Source organism: Sciurus vulgaris, assembly GCF_902686455.1.
Source record: "Sciurus vulgaris genome assembly, chromosome: 15".
Taxonomy (NCBI): Eukaryota; Metazoa; Chordata; class Mammalia; order Rodentia; family Sciuridae; genus Sciurus; species Sciurus vulgaris.
In genome coordinates, this window is record NC_136476.1 from 39,401,502 (window position 1) to 39,426,056 (window position 24,555).

Consider the following 24,555-nt stretch of genomic DNA (forward strand, 5'->3'; position numbering starts at 1 on the left):
TGCTGGAAATCCTTGGTTTTGCTAGTTTTCAGAATCTTAGTATCCTGGTTAGATTCCATATTTATGTCAGGCCTTTGATTTTTATGTAGGTTTTTAAGTGTCCTATTATGGGCTGCTTGGTCTGACCCACATATACTCAACTCAGGTCATAGTGAATCATCTTACACCCAGGATCTTCTGAACAAGATGACTGGTCTGGAAAAATACAGCTACTTGTTCCTGATGGAATTTTCCAACTGAGCCATTTATTGCAGTAAAAACCATCTCATGAAACAGTTATGGGGGACTGGGAGGAAAAGGATGTAGGAGACTCTCAGGACTCAACTAGCATAAATGTCACTGCCTCCCTGTTCCAGGTCAGCAGCTACACCTGCCTATTTGTACATGTTGGTCACTTAAAGGTCTCTGTCTTAGGTAAGAGACTGGTGCTGTTTATACTGGTTGTTGAATTTCCAAGGTTCATATCTGATTCTGCATGTCCTGAAGTGGCCCCTAGAATAGTGTTCTAAGCCTAGAAGCCCAGCCGACTCCTTGCTGATCCTGAGGAGTCACTGGATTGGGGCTCACCGAAGTAACATTGTAAAAAGGATTTTTTAAAACCACTTCAGTCAAATGTTCATCCTCTGATTTTTTTTTTTTTTTTCAGCCTCTGCTAGGTTTGCCACCATTTTAGATTTGCCTGTATAGCTTAAGTGATTACTTCAAGGCCAGTCACTTAATCTAATAGAATTAGTTGCAGCCACAGAGTATTGTGCTGAGATTAATGGCATAAACATCTCCGCTTTGTCTCTAGGTTGATATGGCAGCATGAGATCATTATCTTTCCTTCATTAGTCCTGCCAAGTTCACTGGTTAATTTGATCATTTTCTGTCTCCACAGTTCCTACTGACTATAGCTATTTGCCTGAAAGCAGTTTTATTAGAGCAGCCATTGGCTTCTTCATTACAGGAGGAAAAAAAGGCAAGTGAGCACATATCTTGAATTTTGTCATTCTTTCTACATGTTAAGTAGGTTTGTGTGCCCTAATCATGCCTCTATGGAATTAAAACAGTACAAATCTGAAGGGGGTATTGTTTTCTTCTGCCAAACCATCTTTCTAATAGAGATAAGCAAGAGGCAAACTACAGTAATTGTTCCATAAATGTACACACTGTATACATTTGATTCTTCAAATCACTGTCTGCGATCTTGAATGGCTCTGTGAAAATCTTAATCTTCTATTGGACCGTTTCAAAAGACACATATTACTTTTCCTGTCAATTTCAAGTGAATGTGATCTAAGAAGAGAAAACACCTGGTGCAGTTTGGATCCCAGAACTGTCTGGGAAATCAGTCTTGTCCCTGCACCTTGTATGATCACTGTATGATCACTTGTGTTGGAGTCACTGGCTCTAGATCCTATTCTCAGTTTGTGTTCTTTTGCTCAGTACACATTTGTCCTTTGTGATTCCATGTTGCAGCCACCTACATTAGCACACATGCCATTTGAAAATGGAGATTTAATGCCCTGCTTTAACTGGAGCCACAGCAATGCCATGTGAGTTATTGAATATGTGCTCCATGTGAGTTATCGAATACGTATTCCATGTGAGTTATCGAATACATGCTCTTTAGTGATGCACATACACTTTTTTGAAGCTGTAAGGAAAATGTGGGTTAGAACTGAACACGTCATGGCCCAGGCACCAGCTTTGTTAATGTACTATACCTCACTCATGATTGCAAATGAGTGAGTCCCTGTACTGTAGCAAGACCATTATGATTATGGAAATAAAAAAGTTTTTAAACACATCAAAATAAAAACTAGAAGAAATCTGGAGGAAACAGTTTGAATAATGAAGGTCATGGAAGAATAAAATCTCACCATTGGAAAGGATGTCTGATTTCCCACTGAGTACAGTAATTCTGGAGCTTCCAGATTATGAGTAATCATCATAGCCTGGAGACACATTCCTTTAATTTCTGGAGTTCTAGCATATATGATATTGTCCTATTATTGTGAGTTAGCATTATTTGCTTTTAATTATCCTTAATAAAAATTGACATATGTCTTTGTTGTACATGACACATGTTTACAAGCATTGTATGCTACATATAATGTACAAATTATTTTATTGATTATATTGCCATGAATCAAGTCTGCTTAAGATAGATATCATAAAGATATCTTCATAAGTAAAAAATTGAATTCTTACTAAATGAGCACCTAAAATTTTCTTGGCCAAAATAATACCAGCACAATATATTTTTGCTATATTTTTATTAAGTTGCTCATTGTTATAAAATTTTAAAATGATGGTACTGTGAGATATTTCTGTGAGAAATAAAATCAAAACTCCTGGGTCAAATGAAAGATTTTTTTTTCTGTTCAAGTAAATAAAATGCCATTTTGAGTCCCCAGATCTGTATTTCTTGGCAGCAATGAATTTTCTCTGAATCTTATGGGGAACTCTTGGTTAAATGTAATATTTTTATGATTATGTAGTCATGGCACAGCAGGAACTGTTCTGCTCTAAGACTTAAATATCAGGTTGTGACTGAATTGGTGTTGTGATGTGTAGTCTCGCTGAAAGCTATTTTAAAACTGATAAATGAAGTATTAAAAAAATGCCATATTACCAATTGGATTTTTGGCATTTTCAGGTTGTGGGAGAGGGCTGCCTTCTTGTCAGGTTTGCTCACTAGATTCAGAGAAAAATCTATTCAGCCTTACACATTACTAATGATGACCCCAGAGGAGTGGGGGCCGTGGGAGGCTGACCTCCGCCTCCGAAGCCCATTTACAAAAACAAAACCAGACCCTGCTCTATGGGACTAAATGGGATGGCCAAAAGCGGAGGTGTGCATGCAAACGAGTGTTTTCTTCTTCAATATGTCCAGCTCATTTGAATTTTAATAACTCCCTTCTGAAGCAGCTTTTGAGTTTAAATGTCTGGATGTCACTCATCAGAGCCCAGTGGGGCTGCTGGTAGGAAGGATGACAACTTTGGTGAACTCATTTGAGGAAGAAATGGTTTTAGAGAATAAAAATCATGCTTGGTGTAGGCTGAAGGTAGTAAACTTCAGGGATGGTTTGGTTTCACTGCCTTAGTATGCTCTTTGTGACATTAACTCACAAGAGGAAAAGTGATGGGTTGTCTTGGAGCCACACTTACGCCTAGATGAGATTGGGCATTGTGAGTTTCATCCTGGCCAATCAAATTTGAGATAGCACACATATTAATCGGTTTGCTAAGGCTCAGGACTTTTGTCACTTGGGATACTCACTTTATACTGATGTGATAGGACACACAGGATGTTCATGGCATCCATTCCTTCACAGAGCTGAACAGTTTAAAACCATACCAAGTCAATAAACTTCATTCAGTTTCTAAAGGTTTCAGTTCATGGCTTTGACTGTAATTGCTTTTTGTGTACCATGTGACATTCCTGTGCTTCCCTGATGGCCCTGGCCTCCTCTTATCAGATGTATCCTTACCGTTTGTGGTCATTCTCTTTTCTCTGGACATTTCTTCATTATGCTAAATTTAAAATCTTTGTTCATAATTGAATTCCTCCTGTCATGAATTGTTCCTTCTGATAAAGGCATATAAATTTTTGATTCTTATGATTTTTCTTTCTTTTCTACTCATTTAGTCTTTATTTCTAATCTTTGTTTTCTCAATCTTCTAGCACATTTAGATTTCATTAAGAGTTTATCTGCCTCTTTTACAGAATATTTAAGACATATTTAAAGTATTTAGTAAAGGTATTAATCTCTTTCTAATGCTAACATTAGGTATTTCTACATAATAGGATTATTTTTGTTATCATTCTATTACTGGGTAATGTGACTAATACTTTCTAAGCTTGTATTTTTCTATTAGGCTCTTAAGTTCACAGTAAGAAGTCTTATCTGAGAAAAGTATTTTAAAATCTGTGTGATACAGTTCTTATGAATGACATTTCCTTCTTAATATGAATTGATTGGTCAGTGATCTGTGTATATAAGTATTAGGCTTGTGCACAAATTATCAGGGGGTATGTTCTCAGTCATTTTTGGATTTTAAGCATGAAATAATTGTTGATTAGGAATCTAGCCAAAGGAACAGATTTAATGAACTGAGTATAAAATAATATGATAAAGTGGTCAACTTTTTGATGAAAATATGGAGTTGGTTGCCAAGACTATGTATAATTTAAAAATATTTTGACTTAGTAATATTTTATCTTTACAACTGTTTAAAAATAACATGAGAAATGAGTATAGGTGTAAAATACTATGTTTAAAAATGATCTAAAAAAGACAAAGTGGAATTCATGGAAGGGAAGGGAGAAAGGAATAGGAATGACAGTGGAATGAATCTAACATGAGTTTCCGATGCACATATATGAATACACCACAGTGAATTTCCACATCATGTACATCCTCAAACTAGAATCTTAATTAGAATAAGACATACTTCATGTTTGTATAAATACGTCAAAATATACTGTCATGTATAACTAAAAAGAACAAATAAAATTAAATTTATAAAAGAAAAAGAACCTCCTGTAGTAGCAACACCTAGAGACAGCAACTATATATATAGCATTATATGTCCTAGATTTATGTATGTATTATATTTGTAAAATTATCTTATATGATTTTTAAAAATTTAATGACTTTTCACATAAAAGGAGGCTTGGAGGAAGTATGAAAATTCTATAGCAGCAGTTTCTAAACATTTGTCAATAGAGATGTTTTCTATGGGTTTTATTTTTATCATTTTTATTTTTTTTTTTTGGTACAAGGGATTAAACCCGGGGGTCCTTTACCACTGAGCCACATCCCCAGACCTTCTTTGAATATTTAGAGACAGGGTCTTGCTGAGTTGCTTAGGGCCTTGCTAAATTGCTGAGGCTAACTTTGAACTCGTGATCCTCTTGCCTCAGCCCTCCAAGCTGCTGGGATTACAGGCATGCACCACTATGCCGCCTATTTTTATATTTGTTGTAAACATTAAAATGTGTGGTAAGGAAAAGTCACTGATTATCCCGTGACTCTATAGATATTATCAATTTTAAATGTTACTTTTTAAATTGATGCTTTTATACACATACAAGTTTTACACATTTCCATATGTATATGTGTATTTGTATTTTTTAACCTAATATTCTAAACACTTTCCCATTTCTCATGTATCCCAATAGTTAATCATTTTAAAATGTAGAATATTTTATCAAGTTGGTGATTCCTAATTAACTTAACCATTACTCTATTGGTCATTAAAATTTTCCATCATAGTGAATATCTTTATGCATGTAGCTGTCTGTCATCTGCAGTAGCTTTCCTTAGGATAAATTCTCAGCTGTTTATTAGTGGACAAGAGTCTGATGATGTGGTGACTAGGAGAATGGCATGGCCTCATTGCTGTTCAGAAAGATTGTGCCAGTTTTCAGTTCCTCAGCCTTTATGACTCTGCAGAGCACTGTATCATAGAGGTTAAAAGCATGGGAGCCAGGCTGCCTGAGTTCACCTCCCGTTTCCACTGCTTGCTGGCTCTGTAATTTAGGTGCCTCCTAAGACCTTAAGCCTTGGTTGCTTTTGCAAAATGGAGAAAATAATTGAATCTTCTTTATAGAGTTTTGTAAGGGTTATGAGCCACTTTATATAATACTACTTAGTAAACAAAATAAAGAATAAACCCCTTCTAGTTATAATATCATATTACAAAGTAAAACAAATAGATAAGCCAAAAAATGAGTCAGACTGTTTTTATTTGCATTTCATTGTCAGAAGAGATGAACATTTTTGCATACATTTACTGTTCAAGAGATTTTTATAATTAAATTTTAGCCTTTCTTTTTAAAACTTGGTATGTTTTAATTTTTAATTTTGAGGTAATGTCAAACTTACAGAAGAGTTGCAAAAATTTACAGTAAAGTTGTAAACATTCTTCTGGCTGTAAGGAAGAACTCCCATATCCCTTCACCCAGTGACTTTCCTCAAGTTTCACTAATGACCCCACTGACATCTTTACTAGAAAAAGATCTGATCCAGAAGGTAGCTGTGCACTTACTCATCACATCTCTTCCATCTTCTTCAATCTGGAACTGTTCCTCTGTCCTAACTTTCATGACTTTAACATGTTTTAAGATTAGAAACCAGTTATTTTATAGAATGCTCTTTAATTTGGATTTACCTGATGTTTCTCATATTGGAGTCAGGTCACTCATTTTTAGCAGGAAATCACAGAAATGAAATTCAGATTTCCTTACGGCATCCCATCAGCTGACACATGGTATCCATCTCCCTCTACTGACCACATGATAAGGTGATGTCTCCCAGGTTTCTCCATATGAAGTTACTATTTTCTTTATCATTAATAAAAAATTTTTAAATATCCTATTTTCACCCATTAGTTTTGATGTCCTTTAATGTATCTTGCCTGAATTACTAGTATGATAGTTGCCAAAAGGTGATTTTTAAATTTCCATCATTCTATGTATATTATTTTAATAGGCATTCTGCTTTAAGGAGGCCTTCTTTCCCTCTCCTCCCACCTTCCCTCCCTCCCTTCCTTTTCATTAGTATGAGCTCTTCATTTCAAATTTTATTTATGTATTATTCAGTTGTCTTTATTATTTTGATCTTCAGATTGTCCCAGATTTGACCAGTAAGTGCTTCTTCAAGTGACTCTTGTGTCTTTTCAACATGAACCTGTGCCTCTCTCAGTTCTTTATTGCTTTATGACCCAAGAAGTTGTTCTAGGCTTATCTAGTACTATCTTCAGCCTTGTAACAACTAAACAGCCCAGGTTCCTTCTAGCAGAGAATGGTATTTAGAAGCTAAGATCTGGGTATAGAGTATCTCATTGCTACTGGGAAAATATCAGAGCTTTCTGGCCTGCTCAGTGGATAGAGCTAGAAAATATGTTTGCTCTCTCTTTTATATCTGTGTTTATTTCCTATATATCTATTTGTATCTATCTCTTTTATCACCATGAGTTCACACTGGTATCTGCAGTTCCAATTCGACACCACCAGAGTTCATTCTACCTTTCTCTATTTTCATATTCTAATTCCTTCCTCTCTCTAAGATGCCTGGATCATTGATGTATCTACTCATTCACTCAATTTTGTGTGTACCCCATTCCCTGTCCCCACTGAGCCACAGTCCTGCTACACCTCCTTTCTCAGTCAGGTTCTCATCTTCTCTGGGTACCCTCTCCCCCTGCTCCCTTGACTTGGTGGTCTACCTGGTGCTAAAGAGCCGGGGATGTTTTTGTTCCTGGGAACTCTGAATGTTGCTTTTAAGAAAATATCCTACTAACTTTTAGTATCTGACTGATGTTTTGGAATCATCAATTATTTTCAGTAACCATCCTGATGGTGGGGTAGTTTCCGGTAGAGGTCAAAGCATCTCATAGTTCCCACAAATGTGCCTTACTATAATTATCTCTGCCTGTGTTTTCTACTTTGTCTAGTAAAGCCTTCCTCATCGTTTCCATCTTGATTTAAACATCTTTTTTGGTGGAAGAAGATAGAGCCTTCTCCGATGTTCTTAGTTACGTTAGATTTCGTATGTGATGCATTCCTATGTATTTTTCATAGTACTTCACATACATGTCATTATTCACATAATTGTTCAATTCTTTTTTTAAAGTCTTCCTCATTAGACTGTAATTTCCTCAATGGGCAGGAGAAACATCTGTGTTTTATCCTAAATAGTTAGACTACCTGGCTTATAAAAGTATTCAAATACTGATATGCACATGTTTGTGTGTTTGCGTGTGTACTTAAAATAGTTCTCAGCTAAGTTGTCTCTAGCAACACTGAAAATAGAGAAAGTAAAGACATGTCCATACCATACAAGTGATGTGCAGGAGACAGAAAATATACACACCCCGGCTGTTAGCCTGCTTGTTGCCAGACTCTTCCAGAACTAGTAACACATGTGCATTGTGGCATTGAGATCTGATCCTCGGTGTAGCCAAAGTATGTGCGATAATGGGTCCTGTTGTAATGCATTATGTTTGGATATGCCATTTATAACTTTGAAGCTGTCAAATGGATGAGAGATTTAAAGCAACTTGGTATTTAGATTTCAAAACATCTGGATCTTTTTAACAAGTACCCCTAGGCATTCTCAGTTTCAAATCTATTGTTCATAAAGCATTACAGTATTTCTTCTTATCTAAGACACTTGTTTGAAAGGCAAAGCAGCAAAACAGGAACTGATCATTCCTGTTGTTTAGATTTGGAGTCTTTTTGTCCCATGCCAGTGATCTTTTCTCCATGGACTTTGGGACTCTCTTTCTATAACCCCTCCCTCCCAAATTTATGGAACTGCCAAATATTTTCTCTAGTCTAACAGTTACCATAGTTCCCTTCATTCCAGTTAATGTCAGAATCAGTTCTCTGCAAATATAGTGGAAATTTTTGTGTGATTCTAGTTATGCTCCTTGAAACTGATTCTCTGCCCTTTTAAATGTAGAAGATTTACTGCATTATGGACTGACATGATTTTCAAACCTATTCTCCATTTTACAAGTTCTCCTTGTTTCTGACACTTGCTTGTATATCAGGTCAATTCTAGCAAATATAGAAGCAACACGTAAAGTGTATAGTAAAGTGCAGTCATTGGCAAAAGTTCCATTGTCCTGTCAGAGGAGAACGCATTGTCTGAGCAATAAAACATCTGAAAAATGGTCCTATTTCACACAGGGTCCTAGTGTAGAGGACGGATGTGGACTGGATGCTTTTTCCTGGCTCCCTAGGTTCTCTGGAAACTGCAAAATTTTCTGTAGTAAATTCTGTCAAGGATCTAGGATAAAATTTTATGTAATTTTGAAAGCATTCAATCTAAAAAAGTTTCTAAATAGAAATCTGTTTATAAGATATCTATTTCCAATACAGAATTGTATACATTTCCTTAATAGGAGACAAATGTTATTACATGCACATATTTGCTATAATGTCCATGACTTTATCAGGCCATTTTCAGGTATCATGTATCAAAAGGACACTTAAAAAGCAAATTAATTTTTGTGTTTTTGTTGTGAGAAACCAAATGTTGGCTCCAATTTGTAGCCAACATTGTGTAGAGACACTTGCCACAAATGTGCTATCGTATAGAATCATATGAATATCCAAACTGTTAGCTCCTATCTCTTATTTTTACCACAGAGTTGACCACACCAATTTTGTCTTTTTTTTTTTTTTTCTTTCTTCCTTTTCTGTTGATCCTCTCATTAGAGTAGAAGCTCCATGAGAATAGAAACCCTTCTGTCTTGTTCAGGTCTGTCACCATTGTTGGGAACAGTACTTGATACCTGATAGATGCTCAGTAAACGTTTGAATGGGTTAATATAAATGCAGTACCTTCTTTGTCAGGAATTCTTGAAATTATATTGATTAACTCTCTGGTAATATTTCCTGAGCTCCCAGTATTACATCTCAAAGAAAGAGAGAAAGCTTGAGTTAGTGGGAGCACAGTATAGAAGAGTGCAGGAGCCTTGAGATTCAGTATTTTTATTTTTTATTTATTTATTTATTTTTTAGAATAAAGATCTTTTTTTCTTTTTTTTAGGGTGCTATCCTATTTTTTTTTAAATCGTAAACAAATGGGATACATGTTGTTTCTCTGTTTGTACATGGCGTAAGAGATTCAGTATTTTTAAAAAGCAAAAGGGTGTTGGTGGCAAACAGCGAAGGCACACTGCTAGTTTTAACATCCTACATTGACAGGAAAGGGCCAAAGGTCAGGAGGTAGTGGAGGGGCTGACTAGGCGAAGAGAAGTGCCGATTTTGAGACGATTTTTTTTTTTCCTAAAACACGGGGGAAAGACTTGAAGTAGAAGTAAAGATTTATGATTGTCAATACGTAAGTAATATTTAAAACTCAGCATAGATGAGCTCAGGCAATGAGAATCCATAGAAGAATATAGAAGTTTAGGGAAGCAATTATTTCAAGAGTGAGGACATGATGCACTTTCAGGTAGAAAATAATGGAAAAAAAAGACTTAAAAATGCTCTGAAATCTGGCATTTAGATGGCCAATAGAAATCTTAACCAGTGCAGTTTCAGTGGAGTGGTGGAGCTAATATAATACCTAGATAGTAAAGGTGTCAGGGTACTTTTTATTGCAGAAAATAATGACTGACTTAAATGAACTCAAATGTAAAGATATTTACTGCAAGGATTCCTAGGACTCCCAGAAATTCAGTTTCATTTCTTTTCTTCTCTTCTCCCTCCCTCCCTCCCTCCCTCCCTCCCTCCCTCCCTCCCTCCTTCCTTCCCTCCCTCCCTCCCTCCCTCCTTCCTTCCCGCCCTCCCTCCCTCCCTCCTTCCTTCCTTCCTTCCTTCCTCCCTCCCTCCCTCCCTCCCTCCCTCCCTCCTTCCTTCCTTCCTTCCTCCCTCCCTCCCTCCCTCCCTTCCTCCCTTTTTTCTTTTATTTTCTCTTTCAGGGCATACATGGTATCAATTTCTCTTAGATTTTCTACATTTCTTTCTAAAAAGACTGCTTCATGGCTTCCTCTGCTTCTTATATGCATCACAAAAAAATCTACCATTGTAACCATTTTAAAGTATACATTCAGTGGTATTTAATGACTTCACAGTGTCTCAGCTTCTAGAATGTTTTCATCACCCCAAAATGAAACTTTGAATGTATTGAACAGTTGTTCCTCCTTTCCCATTCCCCTCAGCCCTCAGCAACTGATAATCTGCTTTTTGCCTCTGTGGATTTGCCTTTGCTGAATATTGCATTTGAATGGAATCACATAATATGTGGCCTTTTGTGACTGGCTTCTTTCAGTTGTAGCAGGTATCTACCTCATTCCTTTTCATAGCTGAATAATAACCTATTGCATGGACATGCCACGTTTTATCTATTCATCAGTCAGTAGACATTGGGTTGTTTCTACCTTTTGGCTGTTCCAGGTAGTGCTGCTGTGAAGAGTGTGTACAAGAGTTTGAACACCTGTTTTTAATTCTTTTGGGTATATATATCGAGGAGGAGAAGAGCTGGATCTTATGGGGATTCTGTTTAACTTTTTGAGAAGCTACCAAACTTTCTTCACAGTGGCTGCACCATTCACGTTCCCATCAACAATATGTGACAGTTACATTTTCTTCACAGGCTTGCCAACTGTTTTCCATTTTTTATTATGATTGCCATCTGATTGGATGTGCAGTGGTATCTCGTGAGACTTTTATTTGCATTTCCCTAATAACTAATGATGTTGAACATCTTCTCATATCCTTGTCCGTCACTTGTGTACTTGCTTTGGAAACTTTTCTTTAAAACCTTGGCTCATTTTTAAAAAGTTAGGTTGTTTTCTTATCATTGAGTTGTGAGAGTTCTTGGTGTATTTTGGATACAAGACCCATATCTATGATTTGCAAATTCTTCTGTTCTGTAGGTTATCTTTTCACTTTTATAATTCTGTGCACAAAGTTTTTAACTTTGACAGTTGAATTTATCTATTTTTTTTCTGTTGCTCATGTATTTGCTGTCATACTAAGAACTCATTAACCAAATCCAAAGCCAAAGATTTACTCCTATGTTTTTTTTTTCCTAAGAATTTAAATTGGTTTAGACTTAATATGTGTAGGTTGTTAGTCCACTCTGAGTTGATTCTTGTACCCAGTGTAAGGTAAGGTGGCCAACTTTATTCTTTTGCATATGAATACCTAGCTGTCTCAGCACCATTGGCTTTTTGTTTCTTTGCTTATTTCGATTTTTGCAGTACTGGGGATTGAACCCAGTATAGGCAAGTGCTCCTGCCACTGAGCAGCAGCCCCAGCCCTTGGAATCAATTTTTTTAAAGTATCAATTGTTGAAGAGTTAATTCTGTCTTCTATTGAATGGTCTTGGCAACATTGTCCAAAATCAATTGGTTGTAATGTGTGGGTTTGTTTCTAGACTCTTAATTCCATTTCATTGGTCTGTATGTGCCTGTATCATTTTTGTTTTGATTACTGTGGCTCTACAGTTAAGTTTTGAAATTGGTATGTGTGAATCCTCCACATTTCTCTTTTTCAAGATTGTTTTGGTCATTTGGAGCCTCTGCAATTCCTTAATAATTTGAAGATTAGCTTTTCATTTCTGCCAGAAAGGTTCTTGGAATTTTGGTAGGGATTTCATTGAATCTATACATCACTTTGAGTAGTATTGTCATCTTAACAATCTTAAGTATTATACACCAAGAACATGGAATGTTTTACCATTTGTTTAGGTCGTCTTTTATCTCCTTCAGCAATCTTTTGTGCTTTTCAGTGTACAAGTCTTACAAGTCTTTCACTTTGGCTAAATATATTCAGAAGTATTTTGTTCTTTTGAGTGCTATTGTAAGTAGAATTGTTTATTAATTTCTTCTTCCAATTATTCACTGTTGGATATAGAAACATTTTTTAATTTTTATCTCATTCCTTGCAACTTTTAAAAATTATTTTATTGTATATTTTTTAAAAGATTCTCTGGGAGGACTGGAATTGTGGCTCAGTGGTAGAGCGCTTGCCTAGCGTGTGTGAGGCACTGGGTTCGATCCTTCACACCACATGACAAATAAATAAATAAGAAGATTCTCTGGGATTTTCTGTGTATAGGATCATGTCATCTGCAAACATAGTTTTACTTCTTCCTTTCCAATTCGAATGCCTTTTATTTCTTTTTCTTTCCTAATTGTTATAGCTAGAACATCCCAGATGAAGTGGTGACAGTGAACATCCTGTGTTGCTTCTTCTGATCATAGAGGAGGAGCTTTCAGTCTCTCACCATTGGGTATGAGGTTAACCATGGATTTTTTTTTCATAAATGCCCTTTATTTTATTGAGATAAACCATTCTGTTCTTGGCTTTCTGAGTATTTTTATCCAGCAATGGTGCTGAATTCTGTTTAAAAAAATTAATATCAAATCAGATTATAATGTGGTTTTAAAAATTTCTTTATTAATGTATATTACATTGGTTAATTTTCTTATGTGAAACCACTCTTAAATTCCTGGAATAAATCCTGTTTGTCATGGTGTATAATCCTTTTAATATGCTATTGGATTAGGTTTGCTAGTGTTTTAGAATTTTTTGTCTATATTTATAAGGGATATTGCCTTTGGTTTTCTTCTTTTTTTTTTTTTAATCATCATCCACCTTTGCTATCATCTTAATGCTGGTCTTACAGGATAAGTTAAAAAGTATTCCATTTTCTTGTATTTTTTTGGGAAAAACGGAAAAGGATTGGTGTTAATTCTTTGTGTGTTTGATAGAATTCACTAATTTAGTTTTCTGTTCCTGGACTTTTCTTTGTTAGAAAATTTTTTAAATTACTGATTTGCTACCCTTACTTGTTATGGGTCTTTTCATAATTTCATTTTATTCCTGAGTCAATTTGTAGTTATGTTTTTCTAGGAATTTTTGCACTTAATCTAGATGATCTAGTTTGTTAGCATATAGTTTTTATTTTTTCTGTATTTTTGTTGATACATTATAATTGTGCATAATGGTGGGGATTCATTACTACATATTCATACATGCACACAATTTAACAGTGTTATTTGGCCAATATCATTCCCCAGAATTTCTCCTTTTTCCTCCTCTCCTCCTTCCCTCTGGTCCCTTTCCTCTACTCTTCTACTCTCCCTTCCATTTTTCATGAGACCCTCCCCAACCCCTGCCACACACACACACCTTTCTTTTCCTTTTTCCTCTAGCTTCCACATATGAGAGAAAACATATAACCCTTGATATTCTGAGTTAGGTTTATTTTGCTTAACATAATGTTCTCAAGTCCTATCCATTTTCCTACAAATGACATAATTTCATTCTTCTTGTGTATATAAGCTACATTTCATTCTTCTTATGTATATAAGCCACATTTTCTTTATCCATTCGCTGATTGATAGACACCTAGGCTGGTTCCATAGTTTGGTGGTTGTGAATTGTGCTGCTATAAACATGGGTATGCGTGTATCACTATAATGCTGACTTAAATTCTTTAGGATAAATGACAAGGAGTGGTATAGCTGAGTCATATTGTGCTTCGATTGCTTGTCTTTTGAGGATCCACCACACTGATTTCCAAAAGGGTTATACTAATTTACAATCCCATCAACAGGTTGTAAGTGTTCCTTTTTCTCCACATTCTTCACAGCATTTATGGTTGTTTGTATTCTTGATGACTGCCATTCTAACTGAAGTCAGATGAAATCTTTATTATTTGCATTTCCTTAATTGCTAACAATGTTGAACATTTAAAAATATATCTATTGGCATTTCTGTTTCTTTTTTTGAGAAGCTGTTTAGTTCACTTGCCTATTTGTTATTATTATTATTATTTTTTAGTATTAAGTTTTTTGAGTTCTTTATATATTCTGGATATTAACCTTCTGTCATAAGAGCAGCTAGCAAAGACTTGTCTCCCATTCTGTAGGTTCTTTCTTCACATTCTTTTTTTTTATTGTAAAAAAATGGGATACATGTTGTTTCTCTGTACATGGAGTAAAGCATACCATTTGTGTAATCATAAATTTACATAGGGTAATGTTGTTTGATTCATTCTGTTATTTTTTCCTTCTCCCCACCCCTACACCCCTCTCTTCCCTCTGTACAGTCCTTCCTTCCTCCATTCTTGCCACCTCCCTAACCCTAACTCTAACCCTAACACTAACCCCTCCCACCCCCCCATTCTGTGTCATCATCCACTTATCAGCGAGATCATTCGTCCTTTGGTTTTTTGAGATAGGCTTAACTCACTTAGCATGATATTCTCCAATTTCATCCATTTGCCTGCAAATGCCATAATTTTATCATTCTTTATGGCTGAGTAATATTCCATTATATATATATATATATATATATATATATATATATATATATATATATATATCTACCACAGTTTCTTTATCCATTCATCAGTTGAAGGGCATCTAGGTTGGTTCCACAGTCTGGCTATTTTGAATTGAGCCGCTATGAACATTGATGTGGCTGTATCTCTATAATATGCTGATTTTAAGTCCTTTGAGTATAGGCCAAGGAGTGGGATAGCTAGGTCAAATGATGGTTCCATTCCAAGTTTTCTAAGGAATCTCCACACTGCTTTCCAGAGTGGCTGCACTAATTTGCAGCCCCACCAGCAATGTATGAGTGGACCTTTCTCCCTACATCCTCGCCAACACCTGTTGTTCCTTGTGTTCTTGATAATCGCCATTCTAATTGGGGTGAGATGGAATCTTAGGGTGGTTTTGATTTGCATTTCTCTTATTACTAGAGATGTTGAACATTTTTCCATATGTTTGTTGATTGTTTGTAGATCTTCTTCTGTGAAGTGTCTGTTCATTCCTTACCCATTTGTCGATTGGGTTATTTGCATTCTTGGTGTAGAGTTTTTTGAGTTCTTTATAGATTCTGGAGATTAGTGCTGTATCTGAAGTATGATTGGCAAAGATTTTCTCCCACTCTGTAGGCTCTTTCTTCGCATTGCTGATAGTTTCCTTTGCTGAGAGAAAGCTTTTTAGTTTGAATCTATCCCAGTTATTGATTCTTGCTTTTATTTCTTGTGCTATGGGAGTCCTGTTGAGGAAGTCTGGTCCTAAGCCGCCATGTAGAAGATCTGGACCTACTTTTTCTTCTATAATCTGCAGGGTCTTTGTTCTGATTCCGAGGTCCTTGATCCATTTTGAGTTGAGTTTCGTGCACGGTGAGAGATATGGGTTTAGTTTCATTCTGTTGCATGTAGATTTCCAATTTTCCCAGCACCATTTATTGAAGAGGCTATCTTTTCTCCATTGCATATTTTTGGCCCCTTTGTCTAGTATGAGAAAATTGTATTTATTTGGGTTTGTATCCATGTCCTCTATTCTGTACCATTGATCTACCTTTCTGTTTTGGTACCAATACCATGCCGTTTTTGTTACTATTGCTTTGTAGTAGAGTTGAAGATCTGGTATTGCGATACCCCCTGCTTCGCTCTTTCTGATAAGGATTGCTTTAGCTATTCTGGGCTTCTTATTCTTCCAGATGAATTTGATAATTGCTTGCTCTATTTCTGTAAGGTACACCATTGGGATTTTAATTGGAATTGCGTTGAATCTGTATAGCACTTTTGGTAGTATGGCCATTTTGACAATATTAATTCTTCCTATCCATGAACATGGGAGATCTTTCCATCTTCTAAGGTTTTCTTTAATTTCTTTCTTTAGTGTTTTGTAGTTCTCATTGTAGAGGTCTTTCACCTCTTTTGTGAGATTAATTCCAAAGTATTTTATTTTTTTCGAGGCCATTGTGAATGGGGTAGTTTTCCTAATTATTCTTTCCAAAGATTCATCACTTATGTATAAAAATGCATTAGATTTCTGTGCATTGATCTTATATCTCGCTACTTTACCAAATTCACTGATGAGTTCCAAAAGTTTTCTGGTGGAATTTCCTGATTCCTCTAAGTATGTAATCATATCATCAGCAAATTGGGATAGTTTGAGTTCTTCTTTTCCTATTCGTATCCCTTTAATTTCTTTGGTCTGTCTAATTGTTCTGGCTAGAGTTTCAAGGACAATATTGAATAGAAGTGGTGAAAGAGGGCATCCCTGCCTTTTTCCAGTTTTTAGGGGGAATGCTTTCAGTTTTTCACCATTTAGAATGATATTGGCCCTGAGCTTAGCGTAGATGGCCTTTACAATGTTAAGAAATGTTCCCACTATCCCTATTTTTCCTAGTGTTTTGAGCATGAAGGGGTGCTGTATTTTATCAAATGCTTTTTCTGCATCTATTGAAATAATCATGTGATTCTTGACTTTAAGTCTATTGACATGGAGAATTACATTTATTGATTTCCAGATGTTGAACCAACCTTGCATCCCTGGGATGAAACCCACTTGATCATGGTGCACCATCTTTTTAATATGTTTTTTGTATGCAATTTGCTAAAATTTTGTTGAGAATTTTTGTGTCGATGTTCATTAAGGATATTGGTCTGAAATTTTCTTTCCTCGATGTGTCTCCATCTGGTTTAGGTATCAGGGTGATATTGTCTTCATAGAATGAGTTTGGGAGGGTTCCCTCCTCTTCTATTTCTTGGAATACTTTGAGAAGTATTGGAATGGGCTCTTCTTTAAAGGTTTTGTAGAACTTGGCTGAGAACCCATCTGGTCCTGGACTTTTCTTTGTTGGTAGGCTTTTGATGACTTCTTCTATTTCATTACTTGAAATTGATCTATTTAAATTGTGTATGTCCTCCTGGTTCAGTTTAGGCAATTCATATGTCTCTAGAAACCTGTGGATGTCTTCGAAATTTTCTATTTTGTTGGAGTATAGATTTTCAAAATAGCTTCTAATAATGTTTTCTATTTCAATCGTGTCTGTTGTGATATTTCCTTGTTCATTCCGAGTTTTAGTGATTTGGGTTTTCGATCATCTTCTCTTTGTTAGTGTGGCTAAAGGTTTATCAATTTTGTTTATTTTTTTTGAAGAACCAACTATTTATTTTGTCAATTTTTTGTATTGTTTCTTTTGTTTCAATTTCATTGATTTCAGCTCTGAGTTTAACTATTTCCTGTGTTCTACTACTTTTGGTGTTGGTCTGTTCTTCTTTTTCTAGGGCTTTGAACTGTAGTGTTAGGTCATTTATTTATTGAGTTTTACTTCTTTTATTGAATGCGCTCCATGAAATAAATTTTCCTCTAAGTACTGCTTTCATAGTGTCCCAGAGATTTTGATATGATGTTTCTTTGTTCTCATTTACCTCTAAGAATGTTTTAATTTCCTTCCTAATATCCTGTTATCCATTCATCATATACTAGTATATTGTTTAATCTCCAGGTGTTGGAGTAGTTTCTCTTTTTTACTCGTTCATTTATTTCTAATTTCAATCCTTTATGATCTGATAGAATACAAGGTAGTGTCTCTATCTTCTTGTATTTGCTAACATTAGCTTTGTGGCATAATATATGTTCTATTTTAGAGAAGGATCCATGTGCTGCTGAGAAGAAAGTGTATTCGCTCTTGGTTGAATGGTATATTCTATAAATGTCCATTAAGTCTAAATTATTGATTGTGTTATTGACATCTATGGTTTCTTTTTTCAATTTTTGTTTGGAAGATCTATCTAGTGGTGAGAGAGGCGTGTTAAAATCACCTAGTATTATTGTGTTATGGTCTATTTGGTTTCTGAAATTGAGAAGGATTTGTTTGACACACATGGATGAGCCACTGTTTGGGGCATAGATGTTTATGATTGTTATGTCTTGCTGATTTATGCTTCCCTTAAGCAGTATGAAATGTCCTTCTTTGTCCCTTCTGACTAACTTTGGCTTGAAATCCACATTATCTGAAATGAGGATGGATACCCCAGCTTTTTTGCTGAGTCCATGTGCATGGTATGTTTTTCCCCATCCTTTCTCCTTTAGTCTATGGGTATCTCTTTCTATGAGGTGAGTCTCTTGCAGGCAACATATTGTTGGATCTTTCTTTTTAATCCAATCTACCAGTCTGTGTCTTTTGATTGATGAATTCAGGCCATTAACATTCAGGGTTATTATTGAGATATGATTTGGTTTCCCGGTCATATGGTTCATTTGTTAAATTTTATTTATTTATTTATTTTTTGACACGACTTGTTTCCTCCTTTATTTGACAATTCCTTTTGGATAATTCCTCCCTTTGCTGATTTGCTTCTTTGTTTTTCATCTCTTCCTCATGGAATATTTTGCTGAGAATGTTCTGTAATGCTGGCTTTCTTTTTGTAAATTCTTTTAGCTTTTGTTTATCATGGAAGGATTTTATTTCATCATCAAATTTGAAGGTAAGTTTTGCTGGGTATAAGATTCTTGGTTGGCATCCATTTTCTTTCAGGGCTTGAAAAATGTTCCAGGCCCTTCCAGCTTTTAGGGTCTGGATAGAAAAATCTGCTGATATCCGTATTGGTTTCCCCCTGAATGTAATTTGATTCTTTTGTCTCACAGCCTTTAAAATTCTGTCTTTATTTTGTATGTTAGGTATTTTCATAATAATGTGCCTTGGTGTGGGTCTGTTGTAATTTTGTGTATTTGGAGTCCTATAAGCCTCTTGAACTTGATTTTCCATTTCATTCTTCAGATTTGGGAAATTTTCTGATATTATTTCATTGAATAGATTGTTCATTCCTTTGGTTTGTTTCTCTAAGCCTTCCTCAATCCCAATAATTCTTAGATTTGGCCTTTTCATGATGTCCCATAGTTCTTGGATATTCTGTTCATGGTTTCTTACCATCACCTCTGTTTGGTCAACTTTGTTTTCAAGGTTAAATATTTTGTCTTCAATATCTGAGGTTCTGTCTTCCAGGTGTTCTATCCTATTGGTTGTACTTTCTATGGTGTTCTTAATTTGGCTTATTGTTTCCTTCATTTCAAGGATTTCTGTTTGTTTTTTTTTTTTCAGTATCTCTAACTCTTTCTTGAAATGATCTTTTGCTTCCTATATTTGCTCTTTTAACTGTCGATTGGTGTGATCATTCAGTGTCTGCATTTGCTCTTTCATCTCATTGTTTGCTTCCCTGATCATTTTAATTATGTACATCCTGAACTCCCTTTCTGTCATTTCTTCTGCCATGCTGTCATTGGATTTTATTGATGTAACATCTAGATTTGTTTGGGGCATTTTCTTCCCTTGTTTTCTCATATTGTTTTGGTATCAGTGGACCGCTGAGATATTGCAGATTTCCTCTATTGACTTATAATGTCCCTGAAGATTTCTAGTATATCCCCTCTTATCCTTCTTTAGGTTGAAGTCTTGGAGGAAGTTCATAATGTGGTGCTCCACAAGGAAGCTGCCTCTCTAGGAGTGGTGGCCTTCAGGTGGGGTATATTCCCTGCTAGTGGGCAGAGGTGCCTCCACTTTTTGACCAATGGTCATCCAAAGGGGAACTAGGCTGCAGGCTTTGGCAAGGCCTGTTTGGGCTGTGTCTCTGGTTTTACCATCCTTGTGGGAAAACCTCACCCGGCAGGAAAGACTCACCTGGTGGGGAGGTCTCGCTGGTCAATTCCCCTCCTAGAGGTTCCCCTCAATCCACAACTACCACCTGGCCTGAGCAGCCTTCCTCTGCAACGTTCCTGGGGACCTGGACCTACCTGCTGGGCCTGGGACCCTCACCCTTCGCAGATGAGTCTCCTTAGGCTGCCTCTCCTCAGAGAATCTGCCCGCAGTCCTGGAACCTTCGCTCCGTCCCTCAGTGTGTCTCTGTGTGGCTCTTCCACCAAGAAGCCTCCTAGATCCTGGGACCCTGCTCTGCATCTAATCGCCTGGCTATGCGGCCCCTCCTCTGAGCAGCCACCTGCAGCCCTGTACAGTCGCTCCGAGTCCCAGAGACCCGCCACACGCTTCTTCCTCTGGGCAGCCACCGGTGTTCTGGTTTGGTCGCTAGGAGTCCAAGCAACTCACTGCGCGCCTCCTCCTCCCAACAACCACCCGTAGCCCTGGTGCAGTCACTCCGAGCCCAAGTGACCCACCGCGCTTCTCCTCCTCCTCCGGGCAGCCCCTCCGCCCCAGTGTTCAGGAGCGGTTGCTCTGAGTCCAAATAGCTTGCCGTGCAGCTCATCCTCTGGGCATCCGCCCGGAGCTCTGGTGCGGCCGCTCCGAGTCCTAGCGACCCAGGGCGCTTCTCCTCCTCCTCCGGGCAACCCACCAGTGTTCAGGAACGGTTGCTCTGAGTCCAAACAGCTCGCCGCTCATCTCCTCCTCTGGGCAGCTGCCTGGAGCCCCGGTGGGTTGCTCCGTGTCCCAGCGTTGTGCTGAGGAGCCTCCTCTACGATGCTCCCAGTTGTCCGAGTTCACGGCTCCAGCAGGGGGAGGGGTGTCTCGTTGGGCAACTCTGCTTCACAAAGTTCCCTGCATTCCGGGACTACCGCCCCATCTGGGACTCCTCCCCAACGGGAGAGCCTCACCCCGTGGCTTTGAGTTGGCCCCACGTCTCTCAATATCTCCTCTTCTGAATCCTGAGTCCTGGAGCAACATGAAATGCAGCCACCCTCTAGTCCGCCATCTTGAACCCCCCCCTTCACATTCTTAATTGTTTCCTTTGCTGTGCAGAAGAATTGTAATTTGATACCTTCTCATTTATTAATTCTTAGCATATTTCCTGGGCTTTATGGGTCCTATATAGAAAGTCATTGCCTGTACCTATATGTTGGAGTCTTGACACAATCTATATGTCTTTCTTTGTGTTTTCCTTCCTAGGAGTTTCACAGGTTCTGTTATATCCTAGGTCTTTCCTCCATTTTCAGTTGGCTTTTGTGAAGGGTGATAATTTAGGATCTAGTCTCATTCTTGTACATTGAGATAAGCAGTTTTCTTAGTACCATTTGTTAAGAATGCTGACTTTTCTCCAATGTATGTTTTTGGTCCCTTTGTCAAGCATCAGATGGCTATATCTGTAAGGGTTTATCTATGCGTCTTCTGTTCTGTACCATTGGTCTGTGTCCATTTTTAAGACAATAACATGAAGTTTTTGTTTCTATAGCTGTGTAGTATAATTTGAAGTCAGGTAGTTAGTAGTCAGGTATCATTGCTTTTTTGGCATAGAACTGCTTTGACTATTCTCAGTCTTTATTCTTCCAAATGAATTTTAGGACTATTTTTTTTTCTAGTTCTGTGAAGAATGTCACTGTCATTTTGATGGGGATGGCATTGAATCTGTATGTAGTTTTTGGTAGTGTGGCCATTTTAACAATACTGATTCTGCCAATCTGTGAATATGGAAGGTATTTCTGTTGTCCTGTGTTTTCTTCAATTTCTTTCTTCAGTGTTCTACAGTTTTCATTGTAGAGGTCTTTCACCTCCTTGGTTAGATTTATTCCTAGGTATTTTATTATTTGTGGGGGGGCTCTTACGAATGAGATTGTTTTTCTGATTTCTTTCTCAGCAGATTCATTATTAGTATCTAGGAAAGGTATCGATTTTGTAACCTGTTAATTTGCTGAATTTGTTTATTAGCTGTAGAAGTCTTCTGGTGGAGCATTTGGATCTTCTAAGTGTAAGATCTCATAATGTGCCAACATTGATAATTTAACTGCTTCACCTTTTAAAAAATACCTTTTATTTGCTTGTCTACTTTTTTCTGGCTAGAATTTCTAGTATGGTTTTGAATAGGAGTGGTGAGAGTGGAGGTCCTTGTCTTGTTTTGAATTTTAAAGGAAATGCTTTCAGTTTTTCCCCATTCATTATACATCTGTTGAGATGCATTTTTCTCCCACTCTTATTTATACGTGAGCCTTTGTAGAGCAGTCTTCTCTTACCAGTGTTCTGAGATATCAGGTTATTGTGAGTTTCTCAGCATATTTCTAATGGGTTTTGTAGTATAGTTTCCCTGCTAGTTCTTTGATGGTGATTTGTGTATTTTGATACAGTGTATATTGTGTTAGAGCTTGAGGACTTCACTTTTCCCATAGGTCTCAAAAGAGTATGATCCTCCTTGTAGAAGAGCTTGTATTGCATATAGCAGGATGTGTAGGGGTACATCCCTGAGATTGCCCTTCTTCATTTAACAACTCTGTGTATTCTAAAGGAGCACAGGAGTGATCTATATTGAGAACCCTTCATAGGTATAGTGTCCACAGCCTCTTGTGTTAATTCTGTCTTTGCTTTAGAGTGGATGTCCTTCATTAGTTTTGCATTTTTGTCTTTTCTGTTCTTTGTGTTAAGATATTGCTGAAGTCTAGATGGTTAGTTTGTGGAGCAAGGTGCACTGTCTCTTGCCTGGGTTTTGTTCAGCAGCAAGTCTCTACCTTGTGAACTTGTAGTTAGTGTCCTGCCGGTTTCCAGCACCTGACGGAAAAGGAGGAAACAAACAATTGAAACAACATTAGCAAAAAATATATAACATTACAATAAATACTTAGTGCCTACTGTACCATCTACAACACTAATTACCACAAAAAATGGGAGTGATGGGATCAACAATTGCTGAAAGCAAAAACAGCAAATAGCCATGAACTAAATCTGGCAATAAAATAAACAGAAGGTGTCACATGCCATCCACTGTAGGACCATGAATGGTGAGGACAGGAGTTTTAAAAACCCAAGTTTTAAAAAGTGGCAAAAACACAGTTCATTAGGGAAAAGACAATGTAATAGGAAGGTAAAAGTTTAAAAAGTTCAAAATGTGAACAAGAGAGGAAGTAGAAGAAATGTAGTAAGCGATGGCTAGAAAGGAGAAGAAAAAATGTTAAAAATCAAAGCAAAGGGAGAGAACAAGGGAATTTGTCTGTTAGAGAGATGCAAGGAGAAAAAGAGAAACAAAAATAACACCAAATCAAAATAAGCAAACAAGAAACCCTAACCCTCAAAAGACAAGACAAATAATCATTTAAAATGCTAATAATGAGCCACGCACTGTGGCCCACACCTGTAATCCCAGAGGCTCAGGAGACTGAGGCAGTAGGATCTCAAGTTAACAACCAGCCTTAGCAAAAATGAAGCACTAAACAATTTAGTGAGACCCTAAATAAAATGCAAAATGGGGCTGGGGATGTGACTCAGCGATTGAGTTCCCCTGAGTTCAATCCCTGGTACCCACCCCTTACCAAAATGCTAAAAATGGGGGGGGGGGGGGGGGGGGAAGAAACACATATGTTTTATATCTACATATCCATTAGCCCAACTAAAACACCAAAGAAAAGGAAGAAAGGAAAAAAGACTCTGCATTTGTCCGTTGCGTTTCTGTGTGTCGTCCCTCCCCCATGAGGTTTTAAACCATTGCTGCTGCTCTAGTGTCCTCTTTCTTGTTCTTTGTTCAAAGCACCTTAACTTCTGGAATCTCTAAGAAACTCCCACTGTCTGATATTGAGTTTCAGTCTCTCACTGTACCCACCTCACCGAGAAGCCCTACTCCTGCTGCTTCAGTCCCGAGCCACAAGCAACTGTAAACGCAGCCTTCCTCACTCCACCATCTCGAATCCCGCTTAAGCGTACAGTTTGTCTTGGTGTTCTCTTATAATGCTTTTTATTTCTGCAAGGTCAGTAGAAATATCTCCACTTTCATTTGTGTTTTTATTTTATATTTAGTCTTTCTCTTTTCTTAATCTATCATGAGGTTTATCAGTTTTGTTGCTCTTTCCGAAGATCTAATTTTTTTTTTTTTTTGTTGGTTCTGTTGTTTTTCTATTCTATATTGTATTATCTTCACTCTAAATTTTACTATTTCCTTCTCTGTGCTAACTTTCAGTCTGTTTGCTCTTCTTTTCCTAGTTCCTTGAGGTATGAAATTAGGATATTGATTTGAGCTCTTTGTACTTTTTATAACACAGGCACTTATCACTAGAAATCTCCCTCAGAGAACTGCTTTTGCAGCATCTCATAAGTTTTCTATTTTGTGTTTTTATTTTCACTTGTCTCACAGTGTTTTCTAACTTTTGTGTGATTTCTTCTTCCATTTATTTGTTAAGAGTATATTTTTGACTTTCTATATATTTGTGAAATTTCCAGTTTCCTGGAAATGTTACTGATTTCTAGTTTTAGTTCATTGAGGTTAGTGAAAATCCATTTATGACCTCAGTTTTTTAAAATCAATTGAAACTTGTGGTTTGACATGTGGTCAGTCTGGGAGAAGATGCCATCTGTGCTTTATA

The 24,555-nt window shown here is 37.0% G+C and overlaps 1 protein-coding gene across 1 annotated transcript in view; it reads left to right on the forward strand.

The window, feature by feature from the left end:
• FOCAD (focadhesin) overlaps window positions 1-24,555 on the forward strand; it is a 377,113-nt gene that overhangs the window by 332,972 nt on the left and 19,586 nt on the right. The window contains exon 35 of the mRNA XM_079112425.1: window positions 881-961. Coding sequence (XP_078968551.1) covers window positions 881-961 — 81 coding nt within the window. The remainder of the gene's footprint in view (window positions 1-880; window positions 962-24,555) is intronic.